At 38.9% G+C, this 19,149-nt stretch overlaps 1 protein-coding gene across 1 annotated transcript in view; it reads right to left on the bottom strand.

The window, feature by feature from the left end:
• diaph2 (diaphanous-related formin 2) overlaps positions 1-19,149 on the bottom strand; it is a 329,957-nt gene that overhangs the window by 130,603 nt on the left and 180,205 nt on the right. The window contains 2 exon segments of the mRNA XM_063876203.1: positions 14,639-14,733; positions 17,863-17,964. Coding sequence (XP_063732273.1) covers positions 14,639-14,733; positions 17,863-17,964 — 197 coding nt within the window.

Here is a 19,149-nt window from a genome sequence, read left to right as displayed (position 1 = left end):
GCAATTTTTCCGTTAATTTGCTACTTTAATGTTCCATTTCCCCTGCAGAAGTAGGAAAAAAGTAGTGCTAGTGTTGAGGTTGAAGATTAAGATGGAGATGAGGAACATAATGGGAGGGGCTGTGTTTTCTGTAAATGTTAATTGTTTGTGTGAAGGTCAGCCAAGTTAATAAAATTGACCACAGCGACTTTTCCTTCCTTTTCTCAGAGGAGAAGAAGAGGAAGAGGTGCCCTTTTCCCGATCTTCACAAAGCCTCCCTCCTCATTAGCGCCCTACATTTATTCAGCGGGAGCAGATTGGTGCGGGGTCACGTGGCCAGATGGAGACGAGATAGGAAAAAATAGAGAGTAGACACTGCTGCTGGGCCACAGGCCTGGCTGACCACTCTTAGACCTCGGCACCACGGCCAGTGTCTACTGCCCACTAATGATGACATCTCTGTCCTCCCCTCAGGGAATGAAGCAATAAAAAGTCAGCTATAATGCAGGCCTGGCATTCCTGTTTGGGAGGGAGCCATTATATCAAATGTTGCTTGCTTTTGTTGAAGCTCCAATTAGGGTCTGCAGCAAGCATGGGTGCCATGGTAATGACGGCTTTTGATCATATCAGCAGAAGTAGAAAGGATTTTTTATAAAATAGAAAAATTAAAAACACATTTGTGTAATTAACTTTAAAAGGCCGAATTAATGATGGAGTTAAATGATGACCAGGCACATGTTTTTTTTTTTCTTTTGTGTCCCCTTTTGGTTGAGAGCAAAGGATATATTGTATTCAGCAAAAAGCTAAAATTGCTAATTATTCACTCATGACCTTTTGAGAACAAAACTCTTCCTGAAGCCAGTTCATATACCTAGAGATGTTTATCTCAAAGAATAGGTACAAAGAAAGAAAAAAAAACACAATTCTAATACTGGGAGTTTTTTGATTACATTTGTTCTCAAATTGTTTGGTTTTTGGTCAAGGTTAAAAGTTGACTAAAAAGTAATTAAAGCTGTTCCTGAGAACATTAACCATTGGAAATACACACATTTGAATGTAGTCAATAATCAGAAAGGAGTGAATGAAAGTTTAAGAATTAAAGTGAAAAAAAACATCTGAAAAACCTTTCATGGTAAATGTTAGTGAAAAAAGCGTCTGATTTCTATGTGTAAATAGTAAGATGGTTTTTGCTATGTATCAGCAGATGGATTAATAACACGGTTATCCTTGAGAATGTAACAATGGTTCTGAATTGAACATCATAAACGCAGCAGAAAAACAATAGCTACTTAATACTGCGGCAAATCGGATTAACTATATTGTTATTTTCTGACGATGCGTCCAGCACAAAATTCAACAATAAGGGTAATATTGTTACCCCTTGTACAGCAAGCTTTACAGTGCCTTTCCATTTCAGTTGAGTGCGGTATGGCACAGTATAGTAATAAAGGGACGAGTGTCCTTGGCAGAATCTGGGGAATGCATTTCTGCATATTTCTAATATTGCATTTTCCTTCTTCAGTGAAGCTTGTCAGTAATTTGTCCATATGCATAAATCCATAATGACATATCCAAACATACATAAGCACAGCATTAATGTCATTCATTGGATTTGCCATTTCCGAAGTGGCTTTATACATGAAGAATGCATTCAAAGTTTTGAGCGAGGTCAATTTCAAAAAGTGCTACAGCTAAACACATCTGAAATACTCCAAGAAAAGACTACGTAATAGAAACACGAATCCACCGTGTGTTCGTCATTTCATTTTTATGTCATCTTGTTAATTATTAGAGACCCCATAGAGCACAGTTGACACAAAGGCAGCGCCATATGTGTGGCAATGTGGGAGACTGGGTGATGATGCTGGGCCAGACTTCTCACCACAGGCCACCAGACACACACAGCAGTCAGGGAGAGATTACTGGGAGAATGCTAGCAACACTACACATTCATTTACCACCTTGAGTTCAGATGGAGGCGCTACATATTGGCACACTTGGCAAGCTACAAGCAATCCACCAAGAAAGCAAACTACTACTGTTCAAATTAAAACCTCATAAAGTGTGCTTCATTATGGAACATAATAAACAAAGTGTAGGTTGAATGTGTGAAAACAAGGACTATATTAATCCAATCTATGCATTCGACTGTTAATGTGAGTGGGAATTGATGATCTCACTGCCCTGCTGCCATTTGTTAGGAAACAATGTTGAATAATTGAATTTCACATTACTGAAATGGGTACTTTGTACAATATGTTAACCAACAGAACATGTGCCCAACAAAATTATGACTTAGATTAATGTGTTAACAGAAAACGTTAAACCCAATGTAAATGGATACTTTCCTCGTACTGTCCTCATTTCAGGAAGCTTTCACTTCAGTTTGTGTGCATGTCAGTTGCTCCTACATTAAATAACAGCTATGGCCTTCATCTTTAGATTTATTCAAGGTTCAAGGGTTTTTATTATCATGTGCACACTCACTACAGAGTAGTTATTGCATTGACAATCTTAGGTCCAGAGTTCCTCCAACAGTGCTACATATTATAAAAATCTCTCAGCGTCACAGTTCAAAAGCTTTTCAAAGTACCAGTAGAGCATATATTATAAGCACACATTTTTGTTACAGCTTCTCAAAACTGCCTTTTGTCAATTATGGGAGTCATCATTAAAATATGTATTCAACTGTCAATCAATTGCACGCTCAGTAGACAGATCAGAATCAATTAATCTTTGCCAGGGAAAGCAGTAGTTCAATAACACTGGCACTAGCACTATTCATTTTCATCCGAGTCTTATATGACGCAATCATTGCCTGCCTGTCAAGGTGTGTTACATTGAACTGAAAGAATAACCATACCATTATTGTGCATTGAGTTGTTTTTGGTTGTTATCCTACTCTGAAACAAATTAGAATATTATTGAAGACATTAGTCCATCAATTTAGTATAGACTTGCTGTCAGAAGGTCAACTCAAGGACTCAGAGAACCTCACAACACTGTAACTGGTCCTTTCCCTTTACTTGAGCATGAAATTATACATTTCTAATATGAATAGAAGCAAAACAAAGTATAAACATACAGGTGAAATCATTCCACTACTGTAAAACAGGCATTGAGAGGTGTACCAGAGGAAGGAGAGCGGTTGTGAGGGTAGAAGAGAGTTTGAAAGTAATGAGATACAGGTTACGGTTCACTAAACATTTGTAGAAGATGACAGTATCTGTAGGGCTTTCACTTTCCTACTTTGATCTCTGCTGCTGTCAACTAGCTTCCAGTGAATCATGTTTATATTCACAGCATCTGTGAATGAACCCATGCCACGTTAATACAGTTTAAAACGGGGGGTATTAAGCATGTATTCGGCATACACTTAACCATACCATTTACAGCACGGCATGCTGTTAAAAGCAGCAGGTAGTGATGTACAGCAGTGCAAAGTCAGAAAGCTTTGATATCCAGAACACAATCCAGTCAAGCCATATTGGAATGCACCCTTGTTGTGAGGAGCCGGACGTGTAACCACACCTTGTTTACGACCCATACTATGTGTAATCAGAGCACAGAGGAGCATATTCCCAACAGTAATGTGAAAATGATAAAGAAAAGCATGAAGGCTTGAGATATAGTCTGAGTCATGTCAATCGATAAAGCTTCTCTCAGAGCAATAAAGTCTTTATTAAACTGGGTTAAATAAAGGAGAAAGAGAGCGAATAACTTGACGTCTGAAAGATGATCTGAGTAAACGGTGTTCCTATCTGCTAGGCCTGGGAGGCCTTCAACAAAGACAGAAGAGGAGCCAAGTCTGCCATGTGCTTGACAGATGTGATGTTCTCCTGTTTAATTGATTTCCTCTTCAATTTTGGGAGACAGCAAAACATGTAGTATTCTGTCCATGCTTTTTGATAAGGAGCAACATGGGAGTGCAACTCCCTGTTGTGACACCTCAGCAGGCTCCCTACCTGGCTCATGGCAAATCATTGAAGACTTCAGTTTGAATCAATAACAAAATAGTAGACGGACAAGATGACTATTCACCATCCTACGAGCATTATCTTCTAAAATGAATGCTTGACAGTTCCGGAAAAGATTATGTTGAATTTCAAACGTTTTTAGTTCAAACTAAGCTTGAGAGTCAAAGGACAGAAAAGTAACTTTGCACAATAGTTTGTGGGTGTTGACAGCATCCATCTCAAACAAAAGGTTACTATCACAGAAATACAAATCGAATTTGTGGAAAAAGGGCCATCATGTTGTGTTTTTGTTTACGAAAATGGGGCTAGTTTTGACATATAATGCTCAGTAAAATGCATTTAGGTTTCAAATAAAATAGTTCAAACCAAATGTATAGCATAGTTATCTTATGAAATATTCATTAATATAAGCAAACATTATTACCATTTAAACCATTTTAGAGGATGACTTACAGGATAAATAAAAGAACAAACAACAACAACACATGGTGAATCTTGTCTTACAGGTAGATATGTTAAACAATACACATCAGTTTTAAAGACAGTTGTCGTCTTACCAAATCTACACGGTGCCAAACAGCACAAACACCTCAAATCTCAGTATGAGCAGAGCAACAGTGACAGGCTGACAAGCAACAAACTGAGTGTGACAGATTCTAAAATCGCATTAAAGTAAATGAGAAATGCACTCTGAGAAAAAGACACAAACACAGTGAGAGGGAGGAAAAGGTTGAGAGAGAGATAGAGGGGGAGGGATTAATTTGAGGGTTTGGGGCTGGAAAACCTGACAGACTTACTGTGACATTAAATGTGTCTTTTAGAAGGGAATAAGGGGGATTTTTTTGAAATGTGCACACCTGAGCACTAACATTTACCATGAAAGGTTTGAAGCAGGATTAAGAGCCACATCAACCTCACAAGTTAAGGAAGAAAAGAGATGAGCACTGGGATAAATACAAATAAAAAGAATAGATAAAAGTAACTGTGACAAACGATAAAAACAACAAATAAAAAAACAGACAGAGAGAGATAAACAAAGCATATTGAACTTTAACCTGAATGTATTGAGAGCATTCTGTACTTAAAGCTGAATTTAGCTTTTATAAATAAACTGCAAGTGGTATATACTTCAAAATGTGAATTCACTTATGCCTATTTAATGTTGTCAACTTCTTTGATGAAACCATTTTTACCTAATACATAAAGAATAGCTATGCAGAACATCAGCTCAAAAACAAATTGGGAAGAAAAAGGGCATGAATTATTTTTCTTTTCATAATGCCTCATACAGTCATCGTAATACAGTGCTGGGATATGATGAGACTGTCAATCAAATAAGAAGAGAGCAAGCGTGCAAAACAGTAATAGAAATTAATTTGTTTGTGGAGTGTGCTGTCTGAGAGAGTCTCTGTGAGTTATGTGCCATCTGTCACAGAAACAAAGACACGGAATTGGAGAGTGAAAACAGAAAATACATTTTTACTCGGTTAAGAAAATACAGCAACCAGTGTGCCTGAGGAGGAGCTGCATGGACTCCACCTAATCAAAATGGAACTGTTGTGCTGTAGTGTGCATTAACTCGACTGTGTCTATGCATTTGAGTGTGTGTGTGTCTGCGTGTGTGAATGGCAATATGTGAGCTTTTTATCAATATTCAACCTCAGGACAGAGCACCTTGCCTGGGCCCTGCAGCTACAGATCAGCAGCGTGGTGATGATCGTTGAAAAGTACATGTACAGTAGTACCTTGGGTCCTAGCCATCAATTTCTGAGACACATTTGTTATTTCACAATGCCAAACCTTGCCTCTCTTTCCCCTGCCTTTACTTTGTTTAATCAATACTTCTCCCCCTTTTTTCTGTCTTATTTTTCCAGCCCTAAAACATCAGCATAATGTATTTTACATGTCATTGTTAAATTAGCATTTGATGCAGAAGAGAGTTATATGCGCCGTGCCAAAATAAACCACAATTAAGCCCAAGGGGGACCCCGTTCCTCATGCTTAAGCTCTAATCCAGAAGGCCCAACACACAGACATACTTATCACCTTGCCCCACATGTGCACTTTTACACCATGCAAATGATGCCCGACAATGTGCCAGGCTGCAACAATCACCTGTTGTTACAGCGGAGAACAAAGGCTGGCATGGGCACTGCCAGACCCTGCAGCCAATGAGCTTCCGAGTGTAATGATGGCTCCATGCATATGGATGAGCATCATGGTGATCCGGGTGATTGACAAGAGAGATAAACAATAATAACAAGCATGGCTAGTAAGAATGACTCCTGAGAGACCTGGTGGAAAGGTTGTTGCCATGGCGAGGTGAAGAGAAGCGGTGCAAAGCCGAAAGCAGATAACGCTTCTATGCACTGTGAGACAAACTAGTCAGTGTGTGTTGTGATTTCATTTGACACGTGATGTCATTTTCAACAATTCCAAAGGAAGGTAACATGTAAACACATACGTATCTTTATATGTATCTGAACATAATTGGAGAGAATATCCATGTATGCACTCCCTGAACTTGAGCAATGTACAGCTTACACAATGCATAATGTTTAGGTGATAGCCACTGCTATACATTATCATTTTTTAATATACACTGTGTGGTGTAAATTAATAGTTTGGAATTAACATCTAAATAAAACACATCTGGGGATCATAATTGTAAACCACAATTAAATAAATCTCACTTATAAAAGCTTTTAATGCCCAGGGTAGGGAAGGCAGACAAACTGCACAGTTGATGTACTGCTTCATTTGTACGGTTAAACATCCGGTCATGATACTGTGGCAAGTAGTGAGTGACAATATACAAATTGTGACAGATCTTTATAGATCTATACTGCTGTCCATTCTGCTGTGTTCCCTCTCTCCACTTCAGCTTTCCCCAGTCACTCCCGAAGGCCTTATTCAGGTGTGCATTGAACTCAGGTGGAGAAAAGGGGGGGAACAAAGGAAGAGGGAAATGTTTGGTAGAGAGGAAGAAAAATAGTTTTGGACGGTGAGGAAGTAAGTAAAAAAGGGGAGCCTTTAGCTAGAGGGGGTTCTTTAATTGTGTATAGTTAATCTGTGTGTTAACCTGTAGGTTAACCTGGGATATAGGGCTGGTAGTAGGATCCTTTAGAGCCCCTGAACCAGACTCAAACACAGCGTCAACCCCTACTTTCTTTTGGACAGCGGCCAGGTACATTATTTTTGTGGATATTCTTCTTCTTTCTGCCGAGTTTTTGCCCTGCTGGCATATCTTTTTTGTGGAGTGACTTTGGTACTACTTTTTCCGCGTATCCTAAAGACTGCAATTTAACTTGGACATGTTATTGAAAAATACACCAGAATTATTCTATGTTTGTGCTTTTGTTGGAGGTGTGTGCATGTTTTGGGCTCATTAAACTGTGTATTAGCAGCCAGACCTACGTTGTTTCGGGTTTAGTTGGGGGGATCATTATGAGTTAGTGGACACTTAATACCTCAGCCCCACTCCTTGCCAGGTTGAATAACCCCAGTAGCTCCCGAACCTTTTTTCTTGGGGAACTAGGCTTAGAATACAAGCTGATTGTTACAACATATTGAGAGGCTGCATAATATTAATTTTATTGGATGAGAAAATATGAATTAAATCAACATATGTTCACACAGGGAAGAGCGGGACTTGCATTTGTGTGCTTACTACTATTATACTGAGACAACAAACTCAAAGGTCTTGAAGATGAAAATATGCTATCAGTATTTCCAGAAATATGGTTTAATAAGAGTATGCAAATGTTCAACATGCTGTAGAACTCTTCCCTGTATCATTTCTGCAACATTGCACCATTTTGACTTTGACATAGTGTTCCCTGCTGACTCAGGATGTGCAGCAACTGGTTTATTATGTGTAACAGTATACTGCTCCTCTTAAATTATGAAAGGAATAACATTTTTTCACAATGATTACTTAAAAGCTCTGGTAAAACAACCAATGAGTGCTCTAAATGATGTGCACACCTGTTCTTTTTAAGACATGCTGGGTTTAAACGCAAGAGATGCTGGACACTTGTCTGCAGTTCTTTGATATTCTTACTTGTGCATTTGAACACAACATAGAGCACTACTAATTACAAATGAAAAGCGACAGTGCAATGTTAGTCATTAGCCTTTCCTTTTGAAAAGGAGATGGGGGTAATATAAAACACACTGGCAGACATTAAACATTAAGAAACCACTCTGATATTCAACAAAACAAGCCCCCGGGGGCGTATCATCCACTGACGAGAGTTAGCTTACCACACGCACCAAAAACTGTGCGTGCTTAAACATTTAGTGATGACTCCCTTATTTCAAGCAACATGTAGTGATCTGTGTGGGGGTGCAAAAAAAAAGAGCAGCAGCATATAAAACTGCTGTTACTGTTTGTTTGAAATCAATCCTCAGTCTGTGTTCACTATCTATTTTTCTGTGTATGTCAATTTGCCTTTTTCTTGTGTGCGTACAGATCGTTGAGGTCACCTGTCTGCCTGAGGGCCTGATTATATGCAAAGTCCTAATCTCATGTGCAACTGGTTGTCAGACAAATAAATGATGGACATAACATGTGCTTGTATGACTCATCCTGTTTTGGAACATGTATTTTTGTTTTTAAAACATTTTGCCTGAACACAACATTTCAAATTTAAAGCACAAGAGTGCAAGCTTGATTTACATTAGAATATTATTAGAATATATGTAGTTTAAATATTCGTGCACTAACACCCACTCACATCTGTTGGTCACACAAATCCTCTGGGTTTAAAATGAGGCACATGTTTTAAATAGATATTGTAGGTTAAGTGCACTGGAGAACCTTGTTCCCTAAAAGCTCAACACAAGAAAATCCTGACAAGCCCGAAGGCATGGACTGGATGTGGGCCATTTAAATCAAGTTTCACATAGTCCTGTCATTTCATCAAAATAAAATAGCATGACTATGTATATTTAATAAATATGCACCTCACAATATATAAATATTAGTTATATGTTGTGAGGTGCATTAGCTAAGATCTACTTAGGATACATGTGATGATAAGCTTTGATAGGACTTTGTTAAATTAGAAAAGGGTCATAATTGAACATTAAAGGGATTTTGCAACCACCAAACTTTATAAAGTGCACAAGGAACTATGGTCTTCTTTTGCTTTTTGAAGATACACCTGGCTGGTGCCATTATAAGACTGTATGCATGCATTACACCACATTTAAAAAAAGGTGAGGTAGTCCAGTACGACAAGTTGACAAAGACAAAGTAAAAACGTTGGTGAGTTTGGATAGAACACTTGCTGAGCATAATTCCCCCAAATCTGTCATAATTAATATCTTTGGAATATACTGTATGGTCATTTAATATGACATATTTCTTAATCATTGTGAAAATTCTTCAATGCATTAATATGTCAGTCTGTGAACACTACTTAAATAAGCAGAGTATCCTCAAAATGTTCTCTCAGAATCTCAATTGGGATTTTGAAGCATGAATGTATAAGACTATTATTGTATCACCACAAAAGCACACATGTCTGGTGACACAATACTGATGCTTTTCCTGTATATTTAAATTATTTTCGTTTTCAATTGTATCTAACAGTTTGTAATATTTTAAGGTTGTTGCTGATTTCCATCTTGATGATTTGTGGATCTTTTTGTGAAATATGTGATTATAATAATGCATTACTGAACTGATAGCAAAACAACAACACAACAGATGAGCATTGCTTTACATTACCTCAACAAATGTTTGCAACATCTTGAGTAATGACAAAGTCATAAAATAAAGTTGTACTTAGGTAACGCGTAAAGGTTATAATCAATCTTACAACAATGCTCTGTATTATATCATAGAACATTTGCCAGTGAGCTATCATAAGCAAGCCCATGTGCACCAGTTGATTATCATAAATTATTCAAGTTTACAAGTGCTTATTAATAATCTGGCACTTGCTTGGCCTCCTTATGTTCCATTGGCAGGAACTGCAAGGGCATTGGACCAAATTCAGCCGGTTAAGCTTTGGACTCCCTGGGGCACAAAAGCTTTTGGGAGAATTGAAAACACCAAAAGAGGTGAACCCAAGTCAATGACAGCAAGGTCATGGGTCATATCAATATTTTACCAATGTGAGTACAAGGTGTATACACCTAGCCATGGTGCCACTTCAGAGAACTAGGGTTGCTGGACGTCTTGTAGAGCCAAACCAAACACAAACCCAATGCAGCCAGGAGAAGCGCAGCGTGCCTGACTCATTCCCACACAAACAAGGTCTACAGAACCTTCCCTTGTCGCTTCTGTTGCCAGCCAACAATAGCAATGAAAAGCTTTGTCAGGCTGTCGGGCCTTTTAATGCAGACCTTTGCCAAGCTTCCTGGGGCTCAATCTGTTTTCATTGAGCCAATGCTCATTATTGTCTTTCATTGTCCACTTTATCTCATTGTTATACAGTGCAGGATGGAGGGGTGGCTCTGATGTCTTTTGAATTTGATTAAGCTGACCTGATATACAAAAGTGACCTCTGTCCACCAGCACCATGAATATTGCAATCAAATGAGATTGAGAGATAAAGAGAGACATTGCATACAAACATGTGTGTGTTTGCACCTTTGCATGAACCTTGCACACATGTATAGCTGGATGATAAATGACAACATTGTGCAGGGCATAAAAGTCAGAGGGGATAACTGAGAATGTTTATCCATTTGCATGTGCAGTATGTTTGTTTGTATGCTTGTCACAGAGATGAAAATAAGTGTGGTATTGCAAAGATTCATATGGAGTCTGGATGAATGGTGGGAACAGGTCTGTCTGCCAGCATTCAGGGATATGTACATCATCTCTGAGGCGTTGATGGGCCTTAATGCAGAATAAGGAGAGCCAATCAACTCCTATCTATCCACTCTGCCAGGGTGACACATTGTAGGGGTACTTCAAGGCCAGCGCTCTGCCACATTCTGCTGACAAATCATTACATTAGAAATGTCTACGGAGAAGGAAGATAATAAGATTGAGTTACAGAGTTTTAGATGCATTATGAGCACCTATTGCTTCCTTGATTCCTTCAATTTTATCTATTCCCTCCATTCATCAGTTACTAGCTTGGTTGACACTTGCCTCTTCAAAATAATACAAAGGAAGAATCTGAACTGGACTGAGTTTTGAAGTGTTATATTTCATCGTGTATGATGTGCTCCTAGACCAGTTAAAACGAAGCCACAGCGTTTGTCAGAGCCTTTCATCCCAGTAGAGTGGATGATACAGGAGAGTGTTGTGGAGCTGCCAGGTATGATCCTGAATTATTTATTTCAAGGTTGGACTGTTCATTGGAACCTACCATTGTTTAAACTGATAGACAACATGTTTACCAACTTTGTTACAAAATAGAGTAATGACGTCTAATTACTGATAGTGGTACAAGTGTCAATAAAGGTTATAGGTTGATCCAATCAGCATTTTCAAATGTGATATGAAATGTACCCTAAACCTGTTTGGCAAAGTCTATTTCATGGTTTTAATTATGCAGTGAAAAAGCCACAAGTGACACCAAGCATCCAACACTAATACAAATAGTGTCTAATTGAAGGCAATGAACATGTCATCCCATTTATTGAAATATGTGTTCTCCCTTCTTTCCCTTCTGTCTGTTATGTATTTACTTTCATATCAAGCCCACTACTTCTAACATTAGCAAGACGGTGAATGCATTTCCTTTTAGTATTGCCCAAGCCTTGCAGACACATATTCCTGGTCTGTATGTGTGTGCAGTTGTCCATGTGGATAAATGGTGATTGGCGTGTGGCTGAAAGTGGGTGGTGTAGAGTGATTAATCAGCATAATGAGTGTAGATGAGCACTGTGCAGATGGAGCCCACACTCAGGACTGTGTCACCCAGCAGGAGGTCTCTTTGCCTCCCTTCAGTGCCTCTGGAAAGCTCTAACTGTATTTCTTAGGAGCGTGTGGCTGGCGTCCTTGTTTAATTTGTGAGCTCATTCCTGCATGATGTTGTAGGCCTACTATAATGATCTTCGTCTCATTGCAAGTGCTTTATAAGGTTGTCTTGGCATACATTCAATAACATTTTCTCATACAAATGCCAAAGTGTACCTCACTGATGTGTGTATACCAGTATTTGAGAAATACCTATTCTGTTGGAAAAGGATAAGAACAAATTGCACTGTCCATCAAACAACAACAATAGTTCAGTTAGATTTGTTCCCAGGGAAGCAAAAACCTCCCTGGGAACTGTGTGGCACAAGAAGTCTAACTAAAGAGAAGTTTCTTTAAAGCATACCAGTTGAGACGTAATAACAATAATAAAAAAAATCAAATAATAGTAATAATAACAACAACACTAATAGTAATAATAATAATAATAATAATAATAATAATAATAATAATAATAATAATAATAATAATAATAATAATAATAATAATAATAATTAGGAAAACTAGCTCTGACTGAAAATGCTGTGAATAATGAAAATGTGCTTCAAAAATGCTAACCACTTCTATACTACAATTATAACCACTTTGCTCAATGGACTAGTGGACAAACTATCCAAGTGGCCAGGCTTATTGCTCCCGGCACCACGAGAAAGCATTTAGCAACACCGTACGACATGACAGCCAAATACAACCCATTTACTGTGTGGGTTCAAACTGATATAAAGTGAAGTGTTAAACCCTGTGAATGTAAAAATTGCTATTTCAATTGTTCACATGTTTAAATAATCATTAAAGGAGAGATACATTGTTTACACTCAAGCAACCGACTCATAATACATACTCCAACATCATACAATATTAATGAGAGCAAAAATGTAGGTGTCTAATTATCACTTGAGAATAAATGTAATCAGAACTTACTAGGCAAAGCTAAGGCAATATTTACCAGTAATATTTGATTACAAAATAATGAATGTAAATGGAAAACACTCTTCAAGTTAAACACGGCACACAAAGGAGGGTACACTGACAGTAAACTGTAAGTAAATAGAACATTTTGCTGTCCTAATTGTCCAGTCCAGGCTTTATTGTGACTCTAGCATCATTATCTAACCAGCAGTGACACACTTGCCAGATGTGGGCTCCTTCTGCACCGATAACTTAACTCAGTGGGTTCTCTCGCCTCCCCCTGGACTCTGTGACATTAGCTCAGCTCCCAGATGCTTGTGCCGACTCACACACATGCTCTCATGAGCGTTGTTGAGCCTTCCTCTTTTTAAGCAGCCTCATTGTCCTGCTTCAAATTTACTAAAGAGGGAAATGGAAGAGGTAATGGGGACAACAGAAACCCTTACAAAAAGGCACTTGCATTTGGAAAAAAAATACGTATTTTTGGTCACTTATCCCTGACCACGTAACACATCCAAAACACACTATTGATTCACATGGAGTTTTGTTAATAAGTGAACGGAAGGAACTTGAGGGTTACAGCCGATGCCCGTATCATAGTAACTGCACCGATATATTTTATTGAGAACAGGCGGGGAAACCTTTTTCTCGTCTTTGTTTGAATTTTGACTATTCAAGTGCAAGCTGTTGAGTGCTGACACGCACTTATTGTTGGTAGCCTGGTCAAAGAAAGTGTATTGATACCTGTGTGTTGGTGTGTGGAGTGCTTATTTTCCTTGTAAGCAAACCAAACTGAAGTAAACCTGCCCATCCATTGGTCTGCTGTTGGCAGCTATACACCATATATTGTATTCTTTGCTACAGAGAAGTTGAGGGTTAAAAGGTCAACACCTTCATTTCCTTTCTGCTTTAAAAAGCAGAGGGGGTTCTGCCATTTCACAATGTACACTCCATACTTCTTGCCAGATTGTTAGTTAATTAAAACATAACATAATAACCTAGCTCTTTATATAGATGGTTGATAAACCAAGTGGGAAAGAAACTATCTTACAGTGATGTCTGTATTTATTTGATTTACTTTTAGAAAAATAGGAAAGAACCCCTTACGTTGTAACTAAACTTGAATGATGTTGCTGGTTGCAAACAAACTAATTTCCTGCACGCACAATTATTACAATCCATTATTGCTCTACATATATCAAATTGTCCATGTGTTTAATCCTGAAATGTAAACGTCCTACATCGGAAACCCAACACAAACAATAGACATCAGCACTGCTTTTGTGCGCAACACAAACACAGTGCGGGATATAGAAGTGCAATCGAGGCTTGCTCTCCTCAGTGATGCATATTCACCTCAGATGCCCCCGCTCTGCTTTCAATTAATGCTTTCTGAGATGAGACAAAACATAAATAAAAAAGGTAGCAAAACAAGTAGCCTTTAGGAAGCTCATCAATTATTGTAAAAGACAAAAGCAAGAGGAAAGGAGGGTGGAGTTGGGAAGACGTTGCCAAGCCTTGTCCTTCATTATCCATTATAGGAAGATGGATGGGGGTCTCTGTGGTCCACATGAGAATGAGAGGATAGACTTGTGCCAAAAACAGACCACACTAAATGTAAAATGGGGTCACCGAGCTGGCCGGCAGACACAAAAAATCAAAAATGACATTTTCATTTGAACGTCTATAGAAAATCTCTCTCAATCTCTCTCTCTCTCTCTCTCTCTCAGTCACAAACACACAAAGCGCACACATTTTACAGAGGGTAAAAATAAGTGTGTGTATGTGGGGGAAAAAACAAACACACCACATTGAACATCAGTCTTACCTGGATGAGTGATTCGCTCAGTCTTTCCTCGTCTACCTCCAGCACAATGTCCCGGATCTCTTCATAAGGCAGGCGGAACGAGCCCAAGAAAATTGCTGTTGTGATGGAAAGAGAAGAGAGTCATTTCCTCTCCTTTTTTTGTATTAGACCTCGGGGTTCAAAGAGACATTTCAGCACTCATCGCTCCTCAGACAAAATGACCACAGACCAAACGTGTCACTAGGAAAAACTAATACACTTTCTGGCCCGCAACAGGATAGTTTGTGTCACCCTGACATGAAAAAGGAAGTAAGACATCAAGTCTGTTCATAAACAAAAGTCATAAAAAGTGAATCGTACCCGTGAATCATATTAATTACAAAGTAAGTCATAATATAAAGCTGGCTGTGGTAGCTGCAATGGTGTCATCCGGGGGGGGCTACATGTTTTTTTTTTGGGTGGATACAAAGAAACACACTGAAATTGCCTCAGGGGACAACCTAGTGGGAGTTTCACTCTCCAGGTGGGGTGCCTACAATAGAAATTGGAGCTGATGGTGTATCCAGGTGGAAGTCACAGGTGGAGGTTTGGTAATGAGTTGGAGGAGACTCTCTCAACAGCTGCCATGCTGCTGCAGTGGGACCTGATGTCTGTATTTGACGCGAAACAAACTGAGAGGTAGTGCAACTTTTTTTTTCTTTTTTCTCAGACTATTTACAGCATTTACTTTATACATTGTCATGGCATATCAGGACTATTGCTGGTCTGGTGTAATGTATTCGTTTATAACATGTATGGCTTCACTGTGTCATGGTGACTCAGAGTTGTATAACTAAATATAAAGTTATTCTATCCAGATTGATGTCTTGTTATGTTGCTAATTTACATTTATACTTGATCTTCTCTCCTCATTAGCATGACATTTTATGATTAGGCTGCATTTATATCAAATGGATCATGCCATCCGTGTTTGCAGTCTAAACCTTGTACAATTTTAAAGATGTCCTGTTCATATGAAACCAACAGCTGGATACAACATTCTCTTAGGGGAGGGTTGTCAAAAGTAATGCTGGGAAATATTGTAAATTACAAACTGGAGTAGACTCAGATGGGATAAGGAAGTTAAGTGACCGTTTGAAAATTCAACCTTGGCTGCTATCTAGCATTTTGACCTTGTTGTATGCTCTCTTGGTGATGGGTGTGGTCTCCCCTGCAACTGCTTGGTTATTTCCTGGCTGCATTATAACCTAACTGTGCCAAGATGAGCAAAGTGGTGCAGGTGGAGCTGTGTGTCAATGTAGTTTTGTTGCAAACTATCATAAATAGCTGTGCATCCACTCGCCAAGTCTGTTCTTAGATGTGTTATTTGTGGCTTTAGTATTGAGGGGGGTCACAGGAAGGCAGTGCATGGTAAAAGTGTTGAGAATGTTTCGATTCATTGTCTTCTTCTAAGCGTACACATTTTGCAATATGTCAAGCCTAAAGTTAAAAAAAATATAATGACTATTTTCAAAAAGTGCATACCTGCATCTCAATGCAAAATATGCAGGTATGTTTTTAGATGGACAGACGGAGATGGATAGGATATGTAGACAATGCATCAGATAGTAGTATGCATAACCATTATATCAGAACACAAAGTGCTGCTAGCCTCACAATAATTCACTTCCTGCTACCCATCCCGGTTACTGAACGTTCAATAGCAACACACATCAAACTTGAAAATAGAGCAGGCAGAGAATTTGAGCTATGATGCTTCAGTATGTCAGGGCGACCCGAGGGAGCTGTGTTGCTGTGTACGACCACATGCCACATTCCACCAGTTGCCATGCTGGAGGTGAGATTTTCTACACTTATTTTTGCTTCCTGCTAAACTCAGAGCCCATCTGCTGGTGCTGTAATCAAAGATGGCAGTGACACCTATCAACAATGTCACAGCCCATACACAAGTGCAATGACATGCGCACACTGGCACATACTCAAATGCGTACACATGCTCGAACACACACACACACACACACACACACACACACACACACACACACACACACACACACACACACACACACACACACACACACACACACACACACACACACACACACACACACACACACACACACACACACACACACACACACACACACACACTTCTATGTGGTATCCTTATGTTCATGCCACATGCCCCTTTCTGATATGATGTCTCGAATCTTTGCCCGATGAACTAATTTATCTGACCTCGCCTCAAAAAACGCAAGAATATGAAGTCATTGCAAGATATTAACAGCACCACACAGGAAGGGAACTGGTTAGGAGAGACATGCTTTTGGGTATTTTTGTGATGTAAGCCAATCCCTGAGCTTATGTTGTTATTCTGCCTTGATTGAACTCATCATCCACAGCTTATAGGAATCCATACACTAATATAAATATCAACAAATATACTCATCCTAGTCTCCAGTACAAGAGTAAGGGTTGCTACAATAGTGACCTTTTATATTAGCATTTGACACACACAGTTAAAAAAAGTGTTATTTTCTAAATTCTAACGGGAAAGTAAGAGACATCGAGGTTGTAGATGCAATCCCGAATACTTAGGGTAACGAAAATGCATGTTTTACCATCCAACCAAAACTAGGCTGATGCAAGGCAAGGAATAAATATACATACCAATGATTTTTTGTTTTCATAGAGAAATGAACACCAGATGTTAGTGAAACTCACAGGTAGAAAGAATGTGTAGATCATTTGGATCAAACCTGAACCGAATAATCATGGTGTCCACCAAATCAAAACAAAGGAGTGTTTTGAGAGTTAGGAAAAAACTGTACACCAGTATAGACTAAACATTTAGTCCACTTGAGCTCCTGGGGATTAAAACACCTACATATAGCATTAGTGCTCAGTCCTAATAGGGATTTGTTTTACACATGATTACAGACAGGGAGCTTGGACACGATATATGTGCACTTTTGGTGACCACTAAACCACTGCCAAGAAAACAATTCCCCAAAGGGTTTGGTAAAACAGTATCACTGCTGAGGGCTTTCTGCTGTGTGTTTCCCACAAACACCTTTCCTGAGCTATTCATGGGGGTATAAAAAGCCTGGGGTGTCATGGAATATAACACTGGCATTTCTGTCACAAAAGGTCATGGTTAAAAAGCATATAGAACGTTATGAACTCATGGTGTTCAACCGGTGGTTATTGTGGTTTTACTCTTTAAATACACTGTATATACTCACAGAGATTCTGAGCTGTTTTGGCATCCAGGATACGAAGCTCTTTCGCCTTTTTCTTGAAATGTTGCATTCTGTCATCGGTCTCATCTTTCAGGTCTTTTTTCACTGGAAGACAAAACAATATTTGCATTAAATTAAATGCAATATAAAACTACTGTACATCATGCTTTTTTTAATCAAAATGATACATTGAGTGCTTTCAGGCCTGAAGAGAAGAAGAAATTGAATTATATAAAAACAAAAAAAGATGTCAGTATCCCACAACAAAGTGAAATTAATAATTTACATACATTAGAATGCAAATACATGTATGCATATTACAGTGAAAGCTGACATGAAACGATGGGTGAGACAGCAACAGATGGCATACACCAATTAAAAAGTATAGCACCCATAACGGGAAAAAAAGCAGGTTCTATAATACTCTACAAGGGAGACACCTGTTGAGTTGCTACTTTAAAATACCTCTGTAAGAAAGGTGTTATATCAAAACAGATAAACCTCTCTTGATCTCTTGACCATTTTGCTAAAATTAGATAACTGGCGACATTGTGTTGCTATGTATTCTTTGTGTCCAGTCTTGTTTCCTTAAGGCCACAACTCTGGTATAACATTGTTTTTTTGAGGCAGATACGATTGATGAAAGCACCCCGCTTTTTCCACATTATGATGAAAATCCATAGTGTGCAACATCATCAGCTGTAGCATCAGAGAGGTCTCGCAGATGACTTTGCCCTCTTTATTTGTTTGTGTGTGCTAACATTTTTGTCATTGTGACAGAGGGGAGATGGTTGATAAGCACAGTTCCTTCCCTTAGGCCCTGTCTGTCAACTCGCTAGAGCCAAGGAGAAGGAGATAATTGTGTTACCCCCTCCCGCTATCCAAGAAAATGGCATTAGGTCTTTGTTACTGAACACAATAGAAAAATTAGTCCAAGAATGAAGAGACCTTTGTTGTATAATGGAGACATCATCGAGGCCACATGTCAGTGTGTATTACTCTTCATTTACACGTTAACAGCAAACTCTGAATACATAGGTGCCCATGTACAGGAATTACAGTAATGAGGAGGGATGAATCAGACAGAGGAAGAAACAGAATGACAAAGAAGAATCCTTAGACTCGTTCCGCGCATTCCCATGCCTTATGGGAGAGTCAGCACACTTTGTTGCTAATCATCACAACTGCTCTGTTTAAGCCCAAGATGGGAGTCTCCCAGGAAATCCAGAACAAACAATCTGCTCCCCGAGCGCTGGCTTGCATGTTTGAAGAAACAATCAAAGAGGCAAC

Source organism: Eleginops maclovinus, chromosome 23, assembly GCF_036324505.1.
Source record: "Eleginops maclovinus isolate JMC-PN-2008 ecotype Puerto Natales chromosome 23, JC_Emac_rtc_rv5, whole genome shotgun sequence".
NCBI classification, from domain to species: domain Eukaryota; kingdom Metazoa; phylum Chordata; class Actinopteri; order Perciformes; family Eleginopidae; genus Eleginops; species Eleginops maclovinus.
The sequence above is the reverse complement of the archived record's forward strand: the minus strand, read 5'-3'. Positions and strand labels throughout refer to the sequence as shown.